Source organism: Dermacentor variabilis, chromosome 11 (assembly GCF_050947875.1).
Source record: "Dermacentor variabilis isolate Ectoservices chromosome 11, ASM5094787v1, whole genome shotgun sequence".
Taxonomy (NCBI): domain Eukaryota; kingdom Metazoa; phylum Arthropoda; class Arachnida; order Ixodida; family Ixodidae; genus Dermacentor; species Dermacentor variabilis.
Window position 1 is genome coordinate 53272600 of NC_134578.1, and position 25577 is coordinate 53298176.

At 44.8% G+C, this 25577-nt stretch overlaps 1 protein-coding gene across 1 annotated transcript in view; it reads left to right on the plus strand.

Moving 5' to 3' along the window:
• Window positions 1-25577, plus strand: part of LOC142564248 (venom metalloproteinase antarease-like TserMP_B) — a 152355-nt gene that overhangs the window by 121613 nt on the left and 5165 nt on the right. The window contains exons 7-10 of the mRNA XM_075675169.1: window positions 1813-1918; window positions 16299-16436; window positions 16816-16945; window positions 21656-21775. Of these exons, the coding sequence (XP_075531284.1) occupies window positions 1813-1918; window positions 16299-16436; window positions 16816-16945; window positions 21656-21775 (494 nt within the window). The remainder of the gene's footprint in view (window positions 1-1812; window positions 1919-16298; window positions 16437-16815; window positions 16946-21655; window positions 21776-25577) is intronic.

Below are 25577 nucleotides of genomic sequence, written 5' to 3' on the forward strand. Positions count from 1 at the left end.
TCCCCATCTTCTCTGGAGGATATGCTAGGATCACTGGGAGCGAAGAGTGCCATGTAGATCATCGAAGTCGGAGCAGGTGTCGGAGCCGGTTTGTTCGAGCGGTTGACGCCGGGAACAATGATGGAAGGCTCGACGTACCATCCACGGCGAAGCTCCATGACGAGGTAGATGGAACGTCCACCTGTATCATATATGTTACGCAGGAATACGTAGACGAGTAGCTATATATAGGTATATTTACAAAAACAATACGCCGCACTTGGCTAAGGGGCAACACCCCGCCCTAGCCTCTAATCGTCGTCATCGTCTTCACACTACTGGCCTCTTGGTCATCGTAAGTACTGGTCCGTAACAACACCAAATCATTCGACAATTTGGCACCACTGCTGAACCCTAGCTTGGTGTGCATAATTTTCGAATATCGACTGTTAAACGGACATGTGTACACATATTAAAATATCACAATTCTTTTGATTTCCTCAAACGTAACATTTCAACAAAAGGCCTCAACATTTAATTAGGTGCATGCATATACAGGGTCGGGTCTGAAAGTAGTAGGACTCATTTTAAAAAAGTTATTCATGAGAAGTGTACAAACGATTAGAATTTTTCAAAGTAGCACCCTTCCGCATTTTCACACTACTGCCAACGAGCTTTCCAGTTTTCGTACGCCTCCAGGAACACCTAGACTGGAATGCTGTTTAGCTCCGTCGTCACAGCATGTTGAACGACCTCTACTGATCCGTGATACTTCCCCTTGGGCATCGATTTCACTCTCGGGCATAGAAAAAAGTCTGAAGGGGCCAAGTAGGGGCTGTAGGGGGGCTGAGGCACCGTTTCCGCTTTGTACTGGGCTAAAAACTCCTCTACGCGCAACTATGTGTGACTCGGCGCGTTGTTATGGTGCAGCCGCTAGTTGTTGGCGATGGCTGGGCGTACATGAACAATGCGTTCTCGCAGTCTTTTGAGGACTTCCAAGTAACGAACTGCATTAACCGTTTGTCCGCGTGGTACAACTCTTTGTGGATGACTCCATGTCGATCAAAACAGCAAATGAGCATGGACTGTTGCTCGGATTTGCTCATTCATGCTTTCTTGGGGCGTGGGGAAGGGGTGTGCCATTCTGAGCTCTGCCGTTTGCTCTCCAGGTCATAATCAAACGCCCACTTCTCGTCACCGGTCACTACATTGTCCCAAAAAGCCGGGATCCTCATTCACATGATGAAAATCCTGGCAGATCGCTTTCCAGTTGGCCTTTAGCTCCTCTGACAACACCCGCGGCACGAACTTTGCGCACACTTTCCTCATGGCTAACTTTTTCTTTCACTATCTCAAAAACTTGGGTTTGAGGAATGCTCAAGTGATCAGCAATCATTCTGAAACTCATCCTACGATCACTGTTCTGTTCTTCCCTCGGGACACATTTTTCCCTCGGTCGTCATCTTCCATTCTCTCTTTCCCTACCTTCTCGGAACAGCTTGTGCCACTCAAAAACACCTGATTTAACCATGGCCGCATCACCGTAGGCCTCCTTAATCATGTCGTGAATCTCTTTGCCCATTTTATCATGCTTTACACAAGATTTGATCGCTTATCTCTGATCGAGTAAGCGCTCCATGATTTTCCGAACAGCCGTGAGCTGACTACCGATTTTTCCCGCGTTCCCAATATCCCCCTTCACCAATCTCTCCTCCGCCCGTTGGCCGAGGAAAAACCAGTCCTACTACTTTCAGAACAGACCCTGTACGGGAGCTTCCTACACTCCGATTAAATCTCCGCAAATGTATTACTTAGCCCACTTGTTTCAAACAGGGGCCACTTGGGTAGGCGCAGCCTGCAGCTTTTTCAAGGTGGCATTTGTGTCGGACACAGGCAGCGATGGTGTCCCTTGGACTTCTGCCCATGAAATATCACATGCGTAAGTGCTTTATTGATGACCCATTGAAACCTGAGAATCACTGCTTTTCTGTGTAATAGGTAATTTTGCTTGCATGGTTGACACTTTTACAAAAAAAATTCCCTCCATTTTCACTCGTGCATAGGTGATTGTGGCCACTGTGGCAATGAGCTGTGTCGCGTGGCAGTTTCAAGAACTTCACGGTAAAGAGATTTAAAGCCAATTTTCCGCGCTGGAAAGTTTGCACTTGGCGTAGGGATAAAACATAGGTACCTAAAATGCTTAGGCAATGTGAATAGGTTAGGAAATTACACCCGCACTTCACCGAGCTCTAATCGAAATTCTCATGGTTTCTAAATGGATGTTCTGCCAATAGCAAAGCTACTGCTTTTAGTTTTTCACATGATTATATTCCACTATAATTTACCTAACAAGAAGATAACCTCACCGGCTTCCATGAGATGTAATGTCAAAAAATGCAGGTTTCTTTCGCGTACTAAAATAAATGTTCTGATTACTAGGGGGCAGGCTATGCAAGCTTTCTTGTTACGTTTCTATTAACCTCTGGCCGTAGGTCTCCTGATTGCCAGGTCAGTGAAGCAGACTAATATTGGCTTATGAATGATACACTCTGGTCAAAAGTGCCATTCCACCACTGTTGTGTAGTCTCATGTATGCTTTAAAGCTCGCAAAAGCTATACAAGTGACATATATGATTGGAAGAATGTTCTAAAAAGGAAGAATGCTTAGTTTTGTGAAACAGTTGCTAACTGACTATTTTGAACCCTGAATAAATTTTAAGACAATCAGGTTCAACACAATTTCTAGCTGAACTTTCTCCTTTAAGGAAAATAATAGATGCGAGTATTAGAAAACAATTTTTATCTTTTGGTTTAATTATTAATACTGTGGATTCGAGGGTCGTTACAGTGTGGGTAAGTAAGCACACCATACACAATTCAAGACATGGATAACGCTTGAGCCGGACAATGAATAATAGAAATCATTAACAGATTTCCGTGTTAAAAAAGAACAATGTAGCGCACAATGTGGTACAATGCAGTTTATTAAATACAAATCACATGTGACACCAAAGTAAGGGGAAAAAGAGAAATAAGAAGAATTACCCTGACGACCATTTGCAGGCACTGCCAAGGTATGAACAATGTGTAATCAGACAAAATACCCAAAGTTATTCAGAAGCTGCGAGAAGTGCACGTAACTGGAAGGTCACAACAAGATAGTACGTGTAGAACGCTGCATAACGTGTGCGAGAAAGCGGTGGAAATTAATAATTAATATTCTCGTGTATTACTCATAATATTTTCAATTACTGTTTTTCAACCTCATTGTAATAATGTTATTATGCCCGCTCCATATATGGACCCTTTTCGCCTGACAATTGAAAACTTGTATATATAATATATTCAGCGTCTGCGGGCCATGAGTTCCCACTTTAGGATGATGTGTTAGGCTGGAGTGTCTTTGTGATCTGCCCTCATTAAATCTGCCCTCAGCAAATCACATTATGTAGAAATTAATGCTTACATTTCTAGCAAGTTTAGTTCCACATGGCGTCCCTATTCGTATGTATCGTCCCTTACGCCCGTTACAATAGCCGTGTAGAACCCAACATTACGCAGGTCATGTAAATTCACTTTGAAACGGATGCAGTGGAAATTATGGCGTTCTCGTAATACGATACAAGGCACAGCCGTCGTCTGAGCAATGCAGGATAGCCAGCTACTTGCAAATTTTTATCATAACTTGTTGAGTTCCTAAAGGGATTCACAAGGCAAATGCAGAACCAGCGGAGACCGCACTAATGTCACTCGTTTTTCATTGCTTACCCAAGGAACTTCAGAGGCAGGTGCAAGTAAAGTCGCCTAAAACTATCGAAGAACTGTTGGAAAGTTTCAGAAACATCTGCACCGATTTTACACCACAAAATGTGCATCGGACAGATCAGACTTTCGAAAGGGCTCCATGGAGGTCTCACGAGCTCAAAAATCCTCATGGCCTAAATCGAGTCTTCAAGTTAGTGTCTACCAACAGCAATGACGCAGAAGCAGTAACCTCTCATTCAGAGGAAGCGCGACGAAAAAACTAATAAAAGGGTGTCTAGTCCCACCTGACGACAATTGAGACTGTTGTTCGAACCACCCTCAGCCTTCTATATATTAAACTCAATATCAATGGAAACGATGTTGGGACATTGGTTGATAGTGATCCATCTGCATCTATAATAAATGAGGCTCTTGTTAAAAGCGATGACATATTTAGAGGAAGACCGGTGCAGGTAGAGAGCTTTAATGGGACGAGAAAATATATGATCAATGGACGAAATCAAAAGTCTCTTATCAAGGCCGGAGGGCTAATATCGACGCCCTTGTCTTGAAGGGATGTGACTATTATAAATTCTTACTTTCGAGACCAGATATGAAGACTCTGAAGTTAAACCGTCATTGGAATTATGAAGTGACTGGCGCCAGAGACGTGCGCGCGTCCATGAACGTCGCGGACCGCTTTGTTAAGTGTGAAAAAGACGTTCGTGAAAAATTCCTTGAACTTATCCGTCTAGGCAACTATCCACCGGCCACAACAAGATTTGGTTTTCCTTTGAGGCTAGGAGATGTCACCCCGGTGAGAATTGAAAGCCTCACAGCATGTCACACGAGAAGAAACTTTTGTTCGAAAATGAGATCCAAAATATGTTAGATGCTGGAATAATACGGCCATCGGTGTGAACGTTCGCGTCGCCTATTACTCTGGCTCCAAAAGAAGACGGATCTGTGCGCCTGTGTACTGATTAGCGGATCTTGAATAGCCAAACGGAAATTTTTCTTTTTCAATACTAAGGATCGAGGGGACAATTGAAGAAACCGGAGGCTGCAAAATACTTTCCCGTATATACCTTTGGAAATGATTTTTTTCAGATTGCGCTCGAAGAGGAATATAAAATTTATGCAGCCTTTGTAACTCCATTTGATGTGTACGAAAATATTCGTCTGCTTCTTGCATGGAAAAAGAGCGCAGCATGGTTCCAAAAGACGATGAATGAAGTTCTCAAGCCATTTCTCTGATTATTCTGTAATGCGCATGTAGAAGACATCATAGTCTACTCCATGGATGAAACATCACACGCCGAACACATGACATACCTTTTGATGGAATTAAGTGACGCCAAACTTAAAGTGAATTTCAAGAAAAGTGAACTTTTTAAAAACAAAATTACATTTCTCGGACGTATTTCGGACGCATTCACAAAGAGCACGAAAGTGGAGTCCGTCGAGCATGTACGACAGATGAAGCAATACAATGCACACGCAGTCAGAATTTTTCTGGGCTTCGCAGGACATTTTAGAAATTCCATAAACGACTTTGCTGCACGAGCTAAACCGTTAAACAACCTACCGCATAAAAACACAAGATTAATTTGGACTGAAGAATCTGAGAAGGCGTTCAGAGAATTGGTATTGGCCATATCATCAGAACTGGTCCTCACAATACCGGACTTCACAGTTGTTCCATCTGAACCTAAAACGGATGCATCGATCTACAGAGCCGGTGGTGTACTGTACGAACGAAGAAACACAAGCGGCAGCGAAAGAGAAAGACAATTGGTTGGATATTGCTCTTATACTTTCAGAAAATTGGAACAAAATCACAGCACAACTGAAAAGGAGGCGTGGCTGTTGTGCTATCGATTAGGTATTTTCCATCGTATCTAGAAGGCACGAAATTCAAACTGTTCACTGGCTATCAGGCTCTTACTTATTTGTTCAGTGGTAATCAACAGAAAGGGCGGATTGCTCGCTCGATCAGTGAAATTCAACAGTTCGATTTTGAGGCACCACACAGGAGCGAACAAGATTCGTCGGACGCTGATGCACATTGTCGAGTTCCCATTGTTGGTAGCTGTGGGAACGGCGAAAGCGTGAACTCACTTAAAATGTGGGAAGGCAAAGGACCGCTGATATATTTAGACGGAAAGTTTCACGTACCGGATACAATAAAAACAAAAGTTCTCGACCTCTGTCACGAAAGTCCTGAGTCAGGAGGGCATGACAACTTCTGGAGAACATATTATAAAATGACAAGAAGATTTACGTGGCGCTGTATGAAGAAATATGTTAGCGATTACATTAGCCCTTGTCAACAACGTCAGCTGAACAAAGCAAAATATAAGCAGAAGACATACACAATGATTTTTCACCTCATTCAAATGTGCCATTTCAAACTATACATGTTGATTTCGTCGAACTGAAGAAAAAAGCGAAGGAGTGAAGAAAATGCAGTCTTTTTTAGTATGCATCGATGAATGCTCAAGGATGCTAGCAGGCAAGCCAGGAAAAGAAAATGTTGATGCTGTCATATCTCTCTTTAATAGAGACGTGTTTGAAGGATTGAAACGTGTCGTATCTGACAATGGCCCTGCATTCAAGAGTCAGGCATTTGCAAGATGGCCAAAAGACAAACATTACCCTGAAGTTCACAGCACCATACCTTCCATCAGGTAATGGACAAGGAAAGCTAATTATCCGAGAGATAAAACATTCTATTCTAAGCACTATTAACGTACTTCGTCATTTTCATTTGTACATAGTCATCATCATCTTAACTGTACTTCTACTTCGCGCATGAGCTGGGGCATTCCCTTTTTTTGGAATAAAGAGCGTTTGACAGCCTGATCGGTCTCGGTCTTATAAAGTGGTGGAGCTGCGTCAAGACGCCGACGTCCTCTCGGGATCCCGTCCTCCCAGGAGCTGCGTTCTGGTGGCCGCCTGCGCCCGCCCACCCCTGCAACGATTGACACTTCCAACTCCGACGCTTCCGGTGCCTCTAAACCTACCACACTGACGACTACGCCTTCGGTGCCCTCTTGAACTGTGACGAGCCCTCAACGCGATCCCCCTGTCCTTGCGGGACTCCGCGGTGGTGTCGATTGGATCGACCGCTGCGACCACGTGAGTTCTTGTAATAGGTTGAACGACACCCAGAAATTGAGGCACATCGCAGTCTACTTCAGCGGTGTTGCAAAGACGTGGTATTTCAACCACGAATCCGACATCGCGGATGGGTCCAGGTTTACCTCCAAGCTGCGGCAAATCTTCGCTTCCTTGTCTGGCCGTGCAGAATTCGCCAAACAGAAGCTGGGCACGCACCTCCAACTTCCACAAGAGCCTTACACCTCATACATAGAGGATGTCTTAGCTTTGTGCCGCCGTGCGAACCCTAGCATGACGCATGCCGAACGCGTTCGACACATATTAAAAAACATTCGGTATGTCACTATCTACGCCTTAATCGTGCAAAATCCGGCTTCTGTCCAAGACATCACTTCCACGTGTGAGCGCCTAGATGAGCTGCAATCTCTTCGCCTTCATCATGACACCAGCGATCCTCAGGTTCCCCATTCTTCAGATCTACGTGCTCTTATCCGTACTATCATCCACGAAGGGCTTCAAATACAAGACCTGAGGCGTTCACCCGCTGCCTGTGCCCTACCCTCCACCTTCGGCTTGCGCGAGGTCGTAAAGAAAGAATTTACAGCGATGACTACACCCACGGCGCATCTTGCTCCGGTAGCGTGCCTCACACCTACCTACACAGATGTTGCTTCTCTACCCACCCCTACCGTTACCTCCGTACCTATATACTATTACCTATGACCATTTGGCTTTGATGGGAACCAGAGCACTTGCTGCGCCATCCTACCCTCAGTGGTGTCCACCACGTTCATTTTGTTTTTACTGTGGTATACGCCGCCATATATATCGCTTCTGCCGCCGTCGCCAGCAGGATGACAGACGAGGCTATGCTGAGCACGAGAGAGACCGCACTCGCCGGCCAGACGCCTACTATCCCGGATCGTACTCGTCCCCTCAGCAGCATTCTCTGTCCCCTCCAGCTGCTCCCAATCTGCCTCGCAGTTCCCGTTCAGCCAGACGTCGTTCTCCTTCGCCTTACCGGCGCTCTACATCACTGCTTCGCCCCACTTCCCATCTTGCCGACCAGCCCAAGGAAAACTAACTGTTGCAGATTTTGGAGGGGAAACTGCTTCCTATCAGTCTTCAAAAATTCGTCCTGTTCGCCCAGCCAACATGCTTTATGCAACTGTTGAAGGTGTTCCCACGTCAGCTCTCATCGATACCGGTGCCGCCGTTTCTGTTCTTCGTAGTGATCTGTGTTCACGGCTCGGGCGAGTAAAAACGCCTTATCTTGGACCTGTTTTGCTTGGTGCTAATAATGCATTCATTCACCCCGACGGAAAATGTACTGCTCGTGTTCTTATCGACGGCATTCACCACCACATTGAGTTTGTCGTCCTTCCAACGTGTATGCATGAAGTTATACTGGATTGGGACTTCCTACATTCGTCTTCAGCCGTCATTTTATGTAGAGAGGAAGTTGTCCATGTCACGGATACAGCGCTTGCACCTGTTAAGGACTCTTCACCTTCATGTGTGAACTTGCCCATCGCTGGAGACTACGTCCTGCGTCCTGATCACGAAGACGTTGTAGACGTCATGTCCAGTCCGGCAGGCAACGGTGACGCCCTAGTCGCCCCTTCTTCGCGCTGTACTTCTCGCGGAATTCTCATTGCCGCCTGTCTCGTCCGGTTTTCACGTGGCCGCGCCCTTCTGTCTGCTTGCAACATGACCCCAGATCCTGTGATGCTGCCCAAAGAGATGACTGTGGCAACGCTCACCGACACACAACCTATCTCTATAGTTACTGTTTGCCCTTCTTCATCGCCACCACTCCCTTCTTCCCTCCCCTAGCCGTTCTTGGTTCTGACCTAACAGTCGCGCAGTCCGAAGCCTTACTCGTGGTCTTGGCGAAGCAAAAAGCCTGTTTCGATAGCTGTTCCCCTGAGTTGAGCCAAACTTCTGCGGCTACACACCGCATCGAAACCGATGGTTCCGCTATAATACGATGACGCCCCTACCGGGTATCGCCGTCCGAACGAAAGGTCATTGATCGACGGGCAGCTGATATGCTTTCGGGGAATATAATACGCCCTTTATCTAGGCCCTGGGCTTCTCCCATGGTTCTAGTAAAGAAAAAGGATGGTTCCGTTCACTTTTGCGTCGATTATGGAGCGCTAAGTAAGATCACCCGCAAGGACGTATATCCGATACCTCAAATTGACGACGCTTTGGACACACTACAAGGGGCGTACAAGGTATTTCTCCAGCCTAGATTTTCTATCAGGATATTGGCTAATTCCTATGAACGAGACTGACTAAGAAAAGACCACATTCGCTACACCAGACGGACTATATGAACTTTACTTGATGCCCTTTGGCCTTTGTAACGCTCTCGCCACATTTGAGCGCATGATAGATAACTTACTTCTTGGACTAAATGGAAGACCTGCCTCTGTTATCTGGACGATATTGTCATCTTTTCGTCTAGCTTTAGCCAAAAGCTTCATCGATTAAACGAAGTTCTCAAGTGCCTTGCAAATGCTGGTCTCCAGATGAATACAAAAAGATGCGAATTTGCAAGCGAGACCATAAATCTATTGGGCCACGTCGTCTCAAAAGATGGCATGCAGCCAGACACCGAAAAGATTAGTGCGGTTCTCCAGTTTCCTCGCCCCCAGCAACAGAAAGATCTACGCAGTTTCCTCGACTTGGCGTCATATTTTTGTCAAATCATACACTATTTCACTGCAATAGCAGCTCCTCTACACAAGCTACTGGTTACCGGTGCCTCTTTCACATGGACTAATGACTGAGAGTCGGCTTTTCAAGCTCTTAAGCAACATCTTACTTCCGGACCAGCGCTTCCCCACTTCGATGATTGAGCCACCGCCATACTTTCTTTCTTTCTTTCTTTTTTCTTTCTTTCTTTCTTTCTTTCTTTATTTGTTTCCATTGCTAAAATAAAATGACGGGGGCTAAGATAAAAGCTTCAATGAGGCAGCTTGAGGTGCCCTTAGCCCCCGTGTTACAAGGTGGCAGTGACTAGCGCAATCAACCGTACGCAAAGAACATTACATATAAATATTAATTACAATCATCAATCAATTCAAGAGAATTTTATATAACGGAACAAACAAAAAAGGAATAAAGAAATGGGATAAGGACAAATAAAAGCAATGCAGATAGTACGCACCACCACATTACATACACTTGGCAATACATAAATAAAAGTCAAAATCGCGTACACATGATGATGCATAATTAAAGGTGAAAGGATACGATGGTCGATTAATATTGGAATAATTAAGCGAAAGAAAAGGACGAGAAAAAATTATGTCATTACAAACATTTAAATACAAGACACACATGTGAATACAGGTGACAAAGAAATTACGCTTGATTCATTATTTAGGAGAAGGTTCTGATAAGTAACGACAGTTCTCACCATGTTATGTTAGTGATGTCAATGCCAGCATCATGTAATGAATTAAGCAGTCTGGGTAATTGATTTTTCGTCATTTACAAACCGTAGTTGGTTCTTGAAGGGGGTATAGACCAATACTCTCCGTGACGGGTAATATAGGCAGCTGTATTTCCTTGCAGACAAGCAATTTCATTAAATACGCTGTTTTCAGAGTTTGAGTTTGCGTGTCATATAAGAAGGAGAGAGGGGTTGTATAGAGAGTAGATTGTAGGTATGTTGTATTGTTTAAAGAGGTGCTCACTGTGACTGTGATATGGCACGTTTGCAATGATACGTACGATCTTTTTCTGTAGTAAGTGTATTTTCCTGAGGTTAGTTTCAGTTGTTGTGCCCCACACAAGGTGTATATAATTAATGTGTGATGCAAATAGTGAGTGGTAAATTAATACTTTTACGGATGTTGGTAGACGATAGCGGTTCTCGTTTAGCATTCCTGTGATACGGCTAAGCTTTTGTACTACAGAGTCCACTTGTCGATCCCAGTTCAGCGTACTAGAGAAGTATGTACCTAATATTTTAATTTCATTTACTATTTCTATGCTCCAATAGTTCATCTCTAAAGTGTGGCTTTGTGGAATCTTTGTGCCTTTCGCATAAAAGATTACGGCTTTTGTATTATGTGAATTTTATTTTAGATAATTTTCCATACACCATGAGGATATGTTCTGGAGAAACTCGTTTGCGCTGTTTATTAAACTAGTAAAAGATGCCGATGAAGTAAGCACACTAGTATCGCCTGCATATATGATAAATTTTGCCTTGGGATAGATAAGAAGAGTATCGTTTATATATAAGTTAAAAAGCAGTGGTCCAAGAATGCTTCTTTGTGAGACTCCTGTTTTTATTTCTCCAGAAAACGATTTAAAGTTATTTATGTGCACATATTGCCGTCTTTTTTCTAAATATGACTCAACTGCAGTGGGAGGCCCGTGACACCATACGTATCAAGCTTTGTTAATAATAGGTTATGGTTAATATGATCGAAGGCCTGAGTAAAGTCTATAAGTATACCTATTGTCTGTTGCTTCCTTTCAAAATTGTGCAGTATATGGTCTTTCTGGTGTAGTAGCGCTATCTGTGTGGAAGTGTTTTCTTCAAAGCCATACTGAGCTTTCGTGACAACGTGATATCTTTCACAGAAGGATGTTAACTGGATCAATATTATTTTTTCAAGTCCCTTAGAAAAGTGCAATAAAACTGATATGGGGTGATAATTTTGAATATTGAGCCTGTCTGCCTTCTTATATACTGGAATGACTTTAATAACCTTCATTCTTGATGGAAAGATGCCTTCAGCAATAGAGGTGTTATAAATATGAACTACAATGGGGGCTATATCGTGTATCACATATTTTATGGGTTTTATCTACAGGTCGTCTGAATCACAACTTTTAAGAGTTTTTCATTGCCATAAATACAGAGCAGACCTCGCCAACATTATTTGGATGGAAAAAGGTTGTGTATGAGTTTCCGGGTAGGGAGAGAGTGGTTTTCGGGCGTGTATGCGCTCGTGTTTCTCTGTTCAGGAAGTATTCGTTAAAGGCATTCACCATGTCTGTTTCGGACAGTAAATGACCTTCTAGGCGAATTTTTTCAATTAGTTCTGCGCGTTGTTCTCGCTCTAATATATTATCAAGGTTCCTCCACAGTTTTTCTGAGTTTCCATCACACAATAAAAAATATCTTACATAGTAGTTATCTCTGGTTTTCCTTATTTCCTTATTTAGACTGTTCCTATAAACTTTAAATTCTTTAAGATCAGCAATTTCACGAGTTTTAATGAATCTGGCGTACAACTTTTCGCGTTCTTTCTGTATTTTCTTTAATAGCTCTCTTGTTATCCACGGTTTTCTGCACGACTTGGGTTTATATTGTTTGAGGGTGAAGTGTTTCTTATACACAACTAAGAATTTTTCAATTAATATATTGTCTCAATACTGACGCAATACTGAAGATATGCTCAATACCGACGCAAGCGCAGAAGGTATTGGCGCAGTATTTCTGCAACATAATGCAGCCTCTAAAGAGCAAGTAATAGCATATACCAGCCGCGCACATTCTCCAGCTGAGCGGAACTATACCATTGCAGGGCAAGAGTGCCTGGCTATCGCTTGGTCGATTCAGAAATTTCGCCCATACCTTTACGGCTGCCACTTCACCATCGTCACTGACCATCATGCTCTATATTAGCTGACATCTGTGAAAACATGTCAGGTCGCTTAGGACGCTGGATACTCCGCTTGCAGGAATATGACTTTACACTAACGTGCAAGTCTGGAAAAAGTCATCATGATGCAGATGCATTGTCTCGGTGCCCACTCTCATTCTCTACCGGTAACGCGTCGTCGTCTTCCCCACCACGTCGTTCCGATGCTACACCTGCCTGACACCAGCTCTCGATAACGCCTCTGGACCAAGTTACGCTTTCATCACGCTCTGATTTCGTTTTGCTTCAGCGGGCCGACTCCTACTGTCGAACTCTCATGGATCGCCTTAGTGGATTGGCCGAAACCCCCAACAGTCGCTTGCGGCGCCAACTTCGACAATTCCACCTTCAAGGTGCCGTGCTAAGCCCCTATGTTTACCACCCAACAGGTCACTGGTGTGTCCTAGTTCTACCTCGCTGCCTTCACCTGCGAGTATTAAAGGCACTTCACGACGACGTATTGGCTGGTCACTTTGGCATCCACAAGACTTACGACCGCTTCAAGACCAGCTGCTCCTGGCCTGGCCTATGCACAACGGTGGCCAAATACATTGCCTGTAGTGCGTCATGTCCGCACCGTAAGCGCTCGACATGCCCTCCTGGCGGTTTACTACAACCTCTCCCTTGCCCGGACGCACCTTTTGAATATGTTGGCATAGATTTATATGTTCCCCTGCCTTTGGCACCCTCCGGTCACCGTTGCATTGTCACTTCGGTCGACCATTTAACAAGATATGCCGAGACTGCCCCTCTGCGATCCGGTACCGCTTCTGAGGTAGCCGAGTTTTTCTTGCGCTCGATCGTCTTGCGCCACGGGGCTCCTCGCGTTCTCCTGAGTGACCGTGGCGACGCGTTTATTTCCCCAAGTTCTCGAGGATTTTCTTCGGGCCACTGATACCATCCACAAATCTACTTATACCTATCAGCCGCAAAACAGTGGCCTTACTGAGCGCTTCCACCCTACGCTGTCTGACATTATTTTTATGTACATCCGTCCTGACCACACTTAATGGGAGAAAATTCTTCCTTTTGTGAAATTCGCATTTAATACTACTGTTCAACGGACTACCGGCTACAGCCCTTTCTTCCTTGTGTATGGACGATCTCCTTCCACCATTTGCGACAGAGAATTCTTTCTTTGCCTAACGCGTCCTATCCTGAAGATGTTGCTGCCCGAGTTGCACATTGCCGTCAAATCGCCCGGCAAAGCACAGAAGCTACCCAAGCTGAGTGCAAACGTCGCTGCGACCACAAACGCCGTGACCTTCGTTTTCACCCTGGAGACCAAGTCCTCCTTTGGACTCCAGTCAGCACTCCAGGCCTCTGTAAGAAGTTCCTTAAAGCTACATTGGCCCATACTCCGTTGTGCAGCAAACATCTGCAGTGAACTATCTCGTCCACCCAATACACTCTGTCACTGACAGGTGCCACCGAATGCCGTAATTGTTCACGTCTCGCGGATGAAGCCCTTCACTCGCCGTTTAGATAATCTCTAATCTGCGGGCAGGCTGTAATCTGCGGCTAGTTAATCTGCGGCCAATTAGTGTAACCACTATTGACGTACTTCGTCGTTTTCATTTCTACCTAGCCGCCATCGTCTTCCCTGTACATCTACTTCTTCGCGCATGAATTGGGGCGTTCCCTTTTTTAGAATAAAGAGCGCTTGACAGCCAGGTCGGTCTCGATCCAATAACACAAGTATGTACCCAGGGTTCCCAGGAGGGCGGAAGAGTTGTCTATAAACAGCTGTGTCGCACCATAATAGATATCAAACGAGCACTCTGGGATGCAGTACTCAATACGGCGCCTTTGAGGAGCCTGTCCATTTGCCTGTGGACGATATACTTCGCATAACAGGGAAGCTTAACTTGAAGGAAACGAAGAAAAGTTCGGAACAGTAAAGCAGGCACAGGGAAGCGATGAAGTGAGCACTTGAGAAACGTCATAACACAAATATTCCCGCAATTGCATTAGGCGATCCGGTTCTGGTACGGAAAGCATATGGCGTTCCGAACACAAAACTTTTGGGTCCGTTTAAGGGGTAAAACTGGCTACAAAAGAAAGGAGTACTCAAAACCATCGGCTGCAGGACAGAAAACGGTGCGATGGAAATAGCAGCCATTGCCAACGTCACACTTACTGGCAGCGGATGGATGAAAAAAAACCCGGGAGAGTGTGGTGGACCGAGATGACAAAGAACAGATCTAGTGGGAACGGGGGGAAGAAGAAATAGATCGCGCTTTGGTTCTGCGCATGCTTGTCGCGGAATGTTGTATGTATGTATGTATGTATGTATGTATGTATGTATGTATGTATGTATGTATGTATGTATGTATGTATGTATGTATGTATGTATGTATGTATGCATGCATGCATGCATGCATGCATGCATGTATGTATGTATGTATGTATGTATGTATGTATGTATTGTAAGGTGGAAGGTAATGACGCAAGAGGACGGCTTTCAGAAGGGGAGGAACAAGAAGGGAAATGAAACAGTAATGACGACCGTATAACTGCCCATTCTTGGCGTCGCTACAAAGTTCGTGCAGTTTACTTCACGACCAGGTGTTAATCGCCTGATGGACCACACTGATTCATGCTCTGAATAACACTTTTGCGTATCTCGTATTGAGCAAGAGAAGTATATTGCGCAAGTCCTTACAGCAAAGCTATATGCACGGTTCCATGCATTTTTGTCATCCGTGAACAAAAACTATCATCATCAATGGCTCATACCCCGGTAAGCATTTATGCTCCCGTAAGCAAGCATAAAATGCAATGGCTCATGGCCTCGTAAGGCAGAGGCTACAAGGACTCAGCGAAGTGAAGCGAATGGTGCCTAAATTCTTTCCAATCGTGCACACGGCATACTCCTCAGCCACTTGAACTACCTCATCCATATGAGTAATGATATTGTGATATTGAGTAATGGCACAACAGCACGTCCGAAACTCGGCATCAATGGCTCATACCTCGTGAGCAATGGCTCATACCCATGTAAACAAGCAAAAAACGTGACGATACATAGTCGCGTAAGGTTCATGGCTGGCCACTTTGCGTAAATTAGCAGCGATGACACTACCCCTGTTGTCGTTTTCGGTGATTTCAATGTGCATGTGTCGCTACCGAAATGAAAGCGGTTTACGCGTTCCATGTTGCAGACATATCCTTTGCGTCGCCACATCAATCCTGACCAACCGACCACCCAGCGGCGTACGTGCATCGATTTGACAGCATCAAAGAATGTGATTGAAGTTGCGAGTGAAATATTGACCACCAATCAAGACAATAAATGACTTTGCTTATCATTCGTCACATTGGCCACCAATCAAGACTATAAATGACTTCATACATTTGTTCAAACTTATGTGTCACCTCCGTGTTGCGTGCTAAACAGCTTAGTTGGACAACCACCTTCAGAGTGGAATGGCTCATGATTTTTCGTATTGCTCGACAACTTTCATATTGACAGTTTCATCTAATTATAATGTTTCAGTAATTGACTATTTATTACCATTTATTATGTAATTAGGCGGAACGCTGAAAATTAGCTGAGTATCTCCAAGCGACGGCAAGTAACATTACCTTGGGCCTAACTAGCTGCGTGGCATTTTCATGTATTTAAATCTTAATAAACCATAGTTAGGACCCCCTGTATAATGAATGGGAGAAAATATATTCACATGATAATTCGGACACCTTGTATAATCAATGGTAGAAATTATATTATAAGCCCTGAAAACTGCATGAACATTTACAAGTATATATTTACAGGCTTGGAGCTAGTCACGATGGAGAGGGAGCCAGCGCAAATTGCCCTGCGCGTTATCGTCATCTAATGACCGCTTTTCATGCAAGAAGGAAATCGACCTACTCGGGATGTAGCCTGGCATCCATCAATAGGTTTTTGAAGTAAGTTTCCTGTTCGTCACCGTTTGTGCACGTGCGATAATTATAAAGCCAATACAAGAGGGTTCGGGCAAGTTTACAAGAAACACGTGCTTCAGTTAACGAATTTTTGCGCACAGAAATGCAAGCGTCTGTCAAATCATACGTATTTTCTAAAGACAAAGCTTTGCACTATCACTGTGTATTGCTAACTACTATTAGCTAACATGTCGGTACACTAGTATGGCTGTTTGCTTGATATCTGTCATCTGTCACATCAGTGCCAACATTTTCCATGAAAGCACGTTGGTTATTTATTTATATTTTGGCGCACTTCCTTTAAACTCCTCACAATGCTGACAGTTTCATCACTTATACTATGTTACGTATTCTGTATTTGCAGGAAGCCTGAAGCGATCTGCTTGTTCGGACAATCAAGGTCCGCCCTTGATGAGAATCCACAGCTTAAGCAGCAAAGGAGTGAAGCTTGTCAAGGTTGCCTGAGCGAGTGCCAGTATATCGAGAGTATTGCGGTGCGATGCTTCTTCATATCAAAGTCGCATAGATCTACGGTATTGAAGCTGCGCGTACCGCTCAACAAAACTAGCACACAACAACTTTGAAATTACGCATGAACGTTGTCTTGTCGTAGCCACACACAGACATATATATACACGATGTGTCCCACTTAAACCGGGTCAACCCGCCGTGGTTGCTCGGTGGCTATGGTGTTGTACTGCTGAGCACGAGGTCGCGGGATTGAATCCCGGCCACGGCGGCCGCATTTCGATGGGGGCGAAAAGCGAAAACACCCGTGTACTTAGATTTAGGTGCACATTAAAGAACCCCAGGTGGTCGAAATTTCCGAGTCCTCCACTACGGCGTGCCTCATATTCAGAAAGTGGTTTTGGCACCTAAAACCTCATAATTTATTTTTTTAAACCGGGTCAAGCAGCTTTCAAACAAGTATGCATCAGATACGACGACAGGATCAACGTTGTTTTGTTTACTGTCGACCTGTGCATACTGGTAATTTTTTCCTAAATCATTCATTGGCAAATTAGTCAAAACGAATTGTGCTTGAATATATGAGCTCAAATGCCAAAGTGCGCATCGCGCTTGAAAATGTCATATTAAACTTTTTCAAGCTCGTTTACTCCCTAAACAACTACTCCTGTTAGCCTTGTCGCATTTGAAAGTTGTGGCGCAAGACAATAACGAGATTGCTAAGTGATGGAGGTCCCACGCCTTCCGCGTGCAAGACAGCAATGGTTTCAAAAACGGGCTTAATTGAATCAAATTTATTCTATGGCTGACTTGGTGACCGCAAAAGAGTGTGAACACACCGGCCTAGCGGTTGGCGGCCAGTGCGAGTCCGTACACGCATCATGCTGCTTTAGGGCGTTGCTCACCGGTGGCTATAGGAAATGTCCAACTTCAGCGAAGCACAAAATGAATTGCAACAGAACCCATCTCACGATGACTGTAAACGGTAATACAATTGGGCCGGAATCTCAGTGACCTATGTTCGTCCAATGATTTGTTTCGAACCCAGTTCCCGTACCACAGCAGCAGGATGCGTCACCCATTCGACCACAGACTATCAGTGGCCCTAGGTGAGGGGGTCACGGTTACAAATAAACACACATAGACACAAACACAACACCTCAATGGTGCGAAGGTATTCGTATGAAATGATTCTGCTGATCGAGCGCCGCCAGCCTGCCAGAAGGTAGGTGTCCTTCCAAAAATTTGAAACTCCTGTAATTGCCGACCAATAGGATGGGAGCGTGCTTGTCTATTTGCATGTAGGCACCCGCTGGCAGCACTCGTCCCTCCCACAGCAGTGGTGGAATCTCAACTATTTCATTATATCTTAGTTCGGGACAAAAGGCGCCCAGAAGTCCTCGCAAATCGCTATAATAGCATTGGATTCAAATAGTAACACAACGTGTTGCGAGCATCGCAACGATAATCTATTAGACGTGTTAAGGAGCGACGCTGCTCTTCGCGTTTCCTACGAACACTCGGCGCCATCTAGTGCCGTCACTGGGAAGCGTGCTGTGACCTGCAAAATAACCGTGCCGGGGCGTGCGAACGCTTATAAACGCGTCATGACGCAACCTGGCTCCTTTCGGGCGCGTCTTTCCGTACGCGCAACGTCATCTTTTGGCGCAGCCGAGAAGTGCACGCGCGGCCTCCGAGACGAGAAAGTGACGCGCCGGTACTTGCGAACTCTGACAAGAGAGACAGAGAGAGAAAAAAACACAAGGTTTAATGATATGCTGATGTTAGCCTGCCTGTTCGCCTGGCACGCTACTCGTGGTGCAGCGTGGTGATTATGATATATACAGCGATATTTACTTAACAGCCCATACAGTTACACACACACACACACACACACACACACACACACACACACACACACACACACACACACACACACACACACTATATATATATATATATATATATATATATATATTATATATATATATATATATATATGTATAGTTACGCGTCACTTATCCCAGACGAAGAAGTTTGTTTCGTAGGCAAACGGTGACACATACTCACTACGATGTTGCATAGCAAACGAAAAAGAGGATAAGCTGTGCATCCGCCCGCCATTTTTGTTTTTGCGTAAACATATTAAATTAGCCTTTTTTCACATCTGCCCGCAACATCTTTAGTGGGGACGTGGGGTATATCCGATGGAAACCACGAAACTTCGTAGCGGACATCTTGTCGGTCATACGATTGTTATGCGGGACGCGAGCGCGGCTGCAAATCACCAGATAGAACCGAGTAGTGCGTTACTGAACAACAAGCCAAAACGAACTGTATTTTGTGATCGTCCATCCTCTACGGCTCGGTTGCGCACCCTCCCACCACTTCCCTTTCCCGCACACAAGGCGATAAGATTTTACCGAGTCAAAAAGGGTGAAAGGGCTGCTCGCTGCTGGGACACCTGGCTGCTGCTGTGTGACAGCGAGGCCGCCACATCGCTTCCCCTCCTTGTGAGTTAGCGAACGTTCACAGGATGATTTAAATTGTTCACATGTACACACGATGGGGTGCCCTGGAGACTCGTCCACTGCGTGTCCTTGTGACTTGTTGTGTTTGGATGAGTAGAGCCTTTGAGGGTGATGTCGCAAGTGGCGGTGCGTGTGAAATGGTGCCTGCATCTTCAATGTGCGCTGGCCTCAACATGTCGAGCGACAACACTTCGTGACGACCGCGCACGTCCATAGCGAACTGCTTCTTACCTCGACGCAGCACTCGGAATGGCCCGTTATACGGTGGTTGGAGTGGCCGATGAACTGAGTCATAGCGCACAAACACGTCTGCACGAAGCGAGTTCTGATGGTACGTACACCGCGCGTGGCGCTGCCCTTCGCGGTGGCGTAGCGCGAAGGTTTTCCGTTATGTCTCGTAGCCTAAGTGCGTAGGCCGCAGTGGCTGTACAACCGCCTTGCGGACTGCCGGTGAAGAATTCTCCTGCAAGGCGTGATGTAGTTCCGTAGAACAGTTCGGCTGCGCTGCGGCCGATGTCTGTCTTGACAGCTGTCCGGATTCTTATGAGGAAGAGTGGTAGTGCCTCCATCCAGCTGCGCTCTGCTGTTGCGGCAAGCGCAGACTTGAGCTGGAGATGGAAACGCTCCACAATGCCGTTGCTAGTCGGGTTGTAGGCGGTTGTTATGATGCGAGAAGCACCAATGAAACGCGTAATGCTGGCGAAAAGTGATGATCCGAACTGCCTTCTACGGTCCGTTCTTATTATATATGGAACACCCAAAACGAGCAACCCAGTGGTGCAAAAATACGTGGGCGACTGTGTCAGCGGGATATTCGCTAGAGGTATGGCCTCCGTCCAGCGCGTGAATCTGTCAATCTACGTCAGTAAATAGGCATGCTCTTGGCAACGCGGCAGAGGTCCGACGATTTCGATGTGTACGTGGTGGAAACGCGCGTCTGGAGGCGCGAACGTTGCCAACGAGGTCACAGTATTTCTATGAATTTTGGCGCGCTGACACGGTATGCTTCCTCTTGCCCAGCAACGCACGTCTCGTTTGATACCTGGTCAGATGAACCTTGCTGTGAGCAACTTTTGCGTTGCTGTGATTCGAGGATGCGATAGTTTGTGAACAGAAAGGAAAACACGGCGATGTAGACTGGCAAGCACGAAGGGTCGTGGGTTGCACGTGGAGCTGTCACAGCAAATTAGTCGCCTGATCCCGGAATCTGCATCCACTGTAACTTCACGGCCGCTTTTGTTGTTAGGAGGCTTCTTAGCTCTTCGTCTTCTCTTTGGGCTGCCACAACCGCGTCGAAGGTAACTCCTTCCGGATCGTTGACGACGTTTATAGCGTTCCGCGACAGGGCGTCGGCAATGATCTGGTCGCTCCCTTTTACGGGGCGGATGTCTGCCGTGAACTGTCGTGAAGGCCGGGCATGGGTAGGTGCCCGTCAGAAACCACCTGTACGTTACTTGTTGCGCTTTATTCTGTGCTTTCTGCGGTAGCGGTATGGCTCTCTTGACATAACTTATAGTGCTGGGTGAGATCGCTGTAAGTGACGAGGTTGTTGCGCTCGCTCTCCCATCCTGCCGAGAGGGAGTCCGGGCTCGCACGGTAACTTAGGTCTCGTGCGGCCACGTGCGCGGTCTCGTTGAGGTCATGAATATTGCAGTGTTCGGGCATATCACCAAAGCAACGAAAGTCTCTGAATCGCCTCTACACGTGTTAAGTAAACGTCATTTCAGGAAGGCTGTCTGTCGTTACAGTGCTGGAGTGCTATTCGCATTTCCGTCGACAGTCGTCGTGAAATTAGTTCTACCGTTGTTCTTTTTCGTGTGTGCTATCTCTAGTGGACATTAAAATATGGTTGTTAAGAAGGGTCGACTAACTGTTGCTGCCATCGCCGTCCAACCATGAGTACTGGGCCCTTTACTTTCTCAGGATTCTATTTATTGTCTACTGCAAAGGGCAATCAAGAATACTGAGTGCCGACTTGCTTACGAAGAAACGGCATAGACAGTGAGGTCATTCAACAAAATACAGCCGATAATATTATGTCTCCGGTTTACATGCTGCCCAATAGTTTTCTGAAGTACATGAAGAGTAGTAGTGAAAGAGCTAACTTTAATAGCTTTGTGGGGGTTTTTTTCGTTTAAGCCGTCCCCTGGCCCGTCTTACACTTCCTAGCATTCAATTTGGCGCCTTCTTCGTTTCGCCACACAGACGAAGAAGCCATGCTACTTTCGTTGCACCATTTCCAACCGAAACAAGAAAGGGGCCAAGATTGACTATTATCAGTACGATAAAGATGGTACACCCTGCAGCAATGACGATCCTTTCAAGGTAATTCCTATTTGTCTCTATGATTTGCATTTACCTGTCCGAGTTTGATCTAACTAGAAATAAAAATATGTGAACAACAATTTTGTGTTAGACAACTCGGCACACAATAACTAAAACCAAGTAGCATTCACATTACCTTGGGTAATTTCGTTTGCACATGTTCTTAACAAAATAAATCTCATTTACACTGTCATTTATCCTTAGGTATAGTGCTACTCGATTAGGCAAGATGTAGCAAGCTTGGTACGAAGATACATATACTCATGATTACACGATCCAGTATATATACAAAACTACATGTCATGTGCACGTAACAAACGAAAAATTACACCATGAAAAGTAAGCATGTCAACAGTAGCTGACATCTGTGTAAAACGGAGCATTCTTACTACGATTTGCTCATGAACCATGTAGGTGTGTATACGAAGTGTGGCTTTCTAGGTATGAATATTACAATTAAAGATCAGCAGATTATATGAAGAAATTATTTAATTTGCAGTGAAATATACCACAGGCGGGATATTTCATTCACATATTTGCATGCAGTACATCATATACCTGCTATTTGTTTCAAATTTCGGTGGTGATCCACACTGTCATGTTGCGCTCGTGGTGTTTATGAAGCGTGAGTTTCTTCTACTGCAACTTCGAATCGAAACACGCCAAGCGACCCAACGCGCTGGCTTAGTCGCGAGAAAAGGTGCCACTTTTCGACGCATGAGTCTGTGGCCTCGTGGTTTCAATGCGAGGCTCGTGTGCTAGAGCTGCTGTGGTTGAATACTGTCGTCGGACAATTTCAGGATTCTTTATTTAAATATTTATAACGGCGTACCTTGTTGAATACGACGAGTTCGCAAAGTCCCAACATCGATTTTGGAGCCAAAAAGGCGAAGTTTAGGGAAATCAATGTACTAATCATCATTTGCATGCTGGCTCAATCGCTCTCCTCCCAGCTCCCGCAGACACTAGCACCGCAGTTCTCTCTAGTAATCATTGTACGATACTACAGACTTGACACGGTAAACTCGTAAGCTACTTCTTCGCAGCACCATTCTCATACGGCTCTGCTCTCGTTAAACTCTATCGGCATAAGAGGCCAGACACGTACGAAAAATTGCCTGGTACTTCAAAAGAAAGTTTCGCTTTAAGCACGTGTGCAATGTTTATACACATTTGTGAATACAGCTATCACTTGGCATTTCCTGTTTTCGCTCTTCCATTTTTGTAAAATTCGAGAGAAAACAAAAAAAGCACTAGAAAAATGCTCACGCACAACCTGGGCCCATAACGATCAATTAGCGTAATATGAGCTGCATAGTTAAAATATGCATGTATAAAAATATTTTGGCGCATGAGAAGGTGGCTGTACGTATACGGACATGCTAGAAGACAAGTTTGAAGTACTGTACAGCTGGAGCGAGCAGGAAATTGCAGTTGTTTCTCCTGTAAATGAGTCTAGCTTATCAGTATGAAATGAGCAGCATAGCACCCAAGTTATAGAAGCGTATTCCAGCACCAGCCGCATTAATGTTTTGTAATCGAGTAGGAAGGCATTATTCATGAATTCCCTTACGGAGCACATTACCTCACGCTGTATTCCAACCATTTATTCTAGTATTAGAGGAAAATTTGTATGGCATTTCAAGTCAATTTGAAAACATATGCTGAGAGAAGGAAAATACTTCAATGAATGTTATAAGTATCAACGTCATAAAGGCTGTTTTTAAACGTATAATCATTTATCACGAGAAACTCTAATAAATCAAGCCTGAAAGGTTCTAGCGGACTATGTTAAGCTTTTGTTATTCAGATGTAATATTGACAATGCTGTATACGATGAAAGCTTTGGCATATAGACGAAGATTTACCATAGTGCTTCCAATTACCTTAACAGCAGTCTTTCTATGTCACATTGAGTGTCACATCACAAAAAACAGATCATGCGGATTCTTTACAGGTTACCTAATCAGGTGTCACTTGATCGCTTTTACATTATTGAAAAGTCCATAAATCCCATAACTCCTATATCCAAATAAGCGATATGAAACATAGGATCCCATACAATAACCTTTTTTTTCACATGTAATGTAATGTTACTGAGTATAGGAGTTATGGGAAATAGGGGCTTTTCTTCACCAGGGTAAGAACCTGGATATATGCACTCTTTTCAATTAGGATGCTATGACAAATTTGAATCGGTTGAATCACCATGGAATATCTAACTCCAGCGCCATGTCGAAAATTTGAAACTATGTTACCTTTGTTAGATATTCTGTCGTAAGCTTAGACTGTCTGTCGTAAACGGGCTGCAGTAATTTCCACCAGATTCATGATAATAAGATTGTGCTGAAGCTAGAAACAGTTGCCCTTTTGGTGGATTTTAACAGTGGCATGATGTTTCAGACAAGCGGAACGGCAGATCAACAATTGTACATATAAACTATTATGCAAGCAACCGAGCACTTGAATACGTGTTTAACTTCTCACGAATGTTGACGGTATATTAGGGTACGTTATAGCAGCATCTTTAGAATATGTTAGGTATGTTGAAAATATATTTGTTTTATTAGACACTGCTCACTTCCCCCAAAGCCGTCTAGCATGCTAGACGACATAACGTCGGGCCAACCTCTCTGCGTTTCCTCAATAAATTATCCTCTCTCTCGCCTTGTTTAGCTGAAGTTCCACCTGAAAGGTGTTTCCAATGTAACATTTATCACGCAAGGAATGTGACCGCCAAAAAATCGGCGCACTGCGTTCCACTGCCCGATACGCCTCATTCTATTCTGTCTCCATGCACACGTAAGGTGCAGCCTCTGTTCACATATGCGCTTTCAGAGCACCCAATTGCATTCCTACGCTTTCAGAGCAAAGCGGCAACATTTTGCATTAAAGCTCCAACTTAGCCAGAATATAGGAACCATTGACACATTTGCCGCACCAAAGGCCATGAAGCACGCCCTGGCACGCATGTAGGTGAAGCGTACCACAATACCAACAGGACATGTGACATTCGGTGTAGCACAAAAAGAGCAATCAACGTAGCTGTTGCAAGAAATAGTGTACATGGGGCAGGCAAATCTGTATTCCTACATAAACTGGGATACATGGCAGCCCCCACACGTTGACGAGGAAACAAAATATATGGAATCAACCGGAAATCGGCTGCAGAGAAATAAAGGTCAACATTCACATACAACGGTGCAAGTGAGTTAGACTCCAGCAATATAGATGGACGGTTATACATTAGGGTGAGGCCCTGAAGCTACGACGCCGCTTGTCAAATCGGCTATGAACTGGTATAATGGAGATCGCCAAACAAAAGTGGTAAATGTATTAAGGGTGGCCATCATCCCCTTACTGTTGGTTTGCCAAGGAGCGAACCTAACCGCTATTTTTCCATTTTTTATATTAATTTATGTGTTTATTGAAACTACCAAAATCTTACTCTTGAAGACGTTCTTGGGGGTTTAATACAGAGCGACTCCTGGAACTTCTGCAAGATTTCAACTGTGTTCTTCGAATGAGGAGTTGTTGAAAACTAAGTTTCACGAAGGTCAAGCTGAAGGTCGAAAAGAGGAGCCATATGGGCACGTCCGACATTTATCTGGAGAATGCGCGGGCCCTTAGCCTTCTAATTACATAAGGCCCACATTGTTGAATCGAAAAGTCTCTAAAAGTTGGAACTTTGACGAAATTTGATTATTTGTGGAAGCGCGCGCCAACATGGTCATGCGGCCTTCTCAGTCAACCTCAACAATGGCAAGTTTTCCATCCACCCTCCGCATTATGGCCCGTCCAG